This window comes from Pelodiscus sinensis, unplaced genomic scaffold (assembly GCF_049634645.1).
Source record: "Pelodiscus sinensis isolate JC-2024 unplaced genomic scaffold, ASM4963464v1 ctg87, whole genome shotgun sequence".
In the NCBI taxonomy this organism is placed as follows: Eukaryota; Metazoa; Chordata; order Testudines; family Trionychidae; genus Pelodiscus; species Pelodiscus sinensis.
The window spans coordinates 382,501-384,694 of record NW_027466017.1 but is presented as its reverse complement, the minus strand read 5'-3'; the positions used below and the strand labels follow the sequence as shown (position 1 = coordinate 384,694).

At 60.3% G+C, this 2,194-nt stretch overlaps 1 protein-coding gene across 1 annotated transcript in view; it reads right to left on the bottom strand.

Annotated features, from left to right (window-relative positions):
• Positions 1–244: 244 nt before the first annotated feature.
• Positions 245–2,194, bottom strand: part of LTA (lymphotoxin alpha) — a 2,870-nt gene continuing 920 nt past the window's right edge. Inside the window, exons 3-4 of the mRNA XM_075918297.1 lie at positions 2,034–2,099; positions 245–1,793 (exon numbers count right to left, since the gene is read on the bottom strand). Coding sequence (XP_075774412.1) covers positions 1,387–1,793; positions 2,034–2,099 — 473 coding nt within the window. The 3' untranslated portion in view covers positions 245–1,386. The remainder of the gene's footprint in view (positions 1,794–2,033; positions 2,100–2,194) is intronic.

Sequence of the window (2,194 nt, the reverse complement as noted above, 5' to 3'; positions counted from 1 at the left end):
TTTTGGGGGGGTGGCCCATTTGGGGACCCCCCTCACCCTTTTCTTTAGGGGGTGTGGCCTAACCTGAGGGAGCCCCGCCCCCTTGGGAAGTGTGTCCCCATTGAGCCTGTCATGCCACGCCCACTTTACAAGCCCCTCCCCCACCCCCATACTATTTGTGGGGTGCCAGCGTGGGGGAGATTTGAACCCATCGGGCGCAGAGAAACAAGCACAGAGACGCCATAGTGACCGGTCCTGAGTCCTCCTTTAATTCACTGACAGGCCATCAATAAATACATTCGTGGGGGGGGGGGGTGATACCAGGGCCCCCCCAATCATAAATATATAAGTTAGATACGGTCCCCATTAATAAATAGCTCCCCCAGACTTGCTCCCCATTTCCTAATGGGGGTCACTCTAATTCACAGCCCATCTGTCCTGGGGGGGGGCAGGGTCTGGGACCCCAAGAATGCAGAGATGCACCCCTGTAAGTTTGGGGGGGACAGCTGCTCCCCAAAAGCTCCCCTGTCCGTGGTGTGGCCCCAGCTTGAAGGGGGCGCTTTGAAGGAAACCCCAATGTATTTGGGGGGCAGTGAGGGGCCCCCAAAAGCGGCACCCAGAACTTCTCGCGTTAACGTTATGCGTGGGTTCACCCCTCTCCAGTTCAGGAGGACGCGCTCTCCATCTGTCAATTGACACCCCGGTAATGTGGGCGTGTCTATTCCCTGACCCCCCCGAAAATCAGTAGAGATGTTGCTAGTACATTGGTCTGCATTCACGGGGGGCCCCCTCCCCGGCATTAAAACCAGCACCCCCACTTTTGGGGAGGGAACAGCTGCAAGAAAGTACGCCGCATCCCCCCAAAATCTCATTTACACCCCAAGTCTTAGCTCACCCTCTTAATTAAATCCAATGGAACCCCTAATAATTTTGGGGTGTCTAATCTGGAACCCCCTCCACAAATGTCTGCAGCTGCCGTCATCCGTCGGTGGCGGGTTTGAGCCTGTCAGCCCCACATCGCTAAGTAAACTAGACACTTAAACCGAGGGGTATCCCAATAATGTAGGGGTGCCCTCCAATGACCCCCCCCAATATGGTGAGGATTCCCCACTTCCTCATAGGGATATTGATATACTTGACAAACCTTGGTGTGCCCCCCGAGCCTTAAAAAGGAGCCCCCGATAATTTGGGGGTACAGTACCTTGACACCCCACAACCTTCCGAGGTGCCCTTCAAAATGCCAACCCCACAACTCAGGGGGTACCCCATCACTAAGTGCCCCCCAATCCTTTTGGGGGTGCAGCCCAGTGACACCCTCCCAATCATTCAAGGACCCTCTGAACAGCCTCTCCATGCCCTCAGTGCAGAAGGACCCCCCCCCCGAAGCAAAAGGGGACCCTTGCCAGGTCACAGAGCAAACGCCCCAAAAGACAGAGAGCCCCGGTCCGGACAGAGATGCGTCTCCCCCTCCGTCTCCGTGAACAGCCGGTCCCCCTCCTGCAGGGCGAAGGCCGCCCCCTGGCGCAGGGAGCGGTACCAGGGGGCCCCCCCGGGGCAGGCCACTTTGTGGGCGCTCAAGAGGGGGACGTCGCGGCGGTAGTTGTCGGAGAAGAGCAGCACGCGGTGGGCCAGGATGAGACGGGCGTCCCCGGCGGGGCAGGCGGCCCCCAGGAAGGAGGCCTGGAAGTAGACGAAATACATCCCCGAGGCCGGTACCACCAGGGAGTCGTTGGCCAGGCGGAAGCCCCCCCGGGTGAAGGAGGCGTCAATGTCGCTTCGCCAGCGGAGCGGCTGGCCGGGGGCGCTGGAGTGGCCTGCGAGGAGAGGGCAGAGACACAAGAGGCGGTTTTCAATCTGCCAGCCGAAGGGTTCCCTTGCCGGGCGGGCGGATTGGGCCGAAAACGGCCAAGAAAACCCAGATAGTGTGGGGGGAAACATTGTTTCTACCGCTGTTCTAGCCTGCACCTGCAGCGCGGCCCAATTCCAGCCTCCGCCAGCAGAGGGCAGCGGGGAGGGGGCCACAGGTGGCGCGTTGCCCCAGTCCAGTGACTCACCTACGAGATGGGCGGCGGGCGAGACGGTCTGGCTGGCGCGTTGCTCCAGGGCGGTCCAGAGGGCTGCTGGGAAAGACAGAGCCGACTCATGGGCCTGGCCAGGGACAGATGTTGGGGGAGGGGTGGGGAGCAGGAAAAGAGGGGCTGGGTTGGGGGGAGGA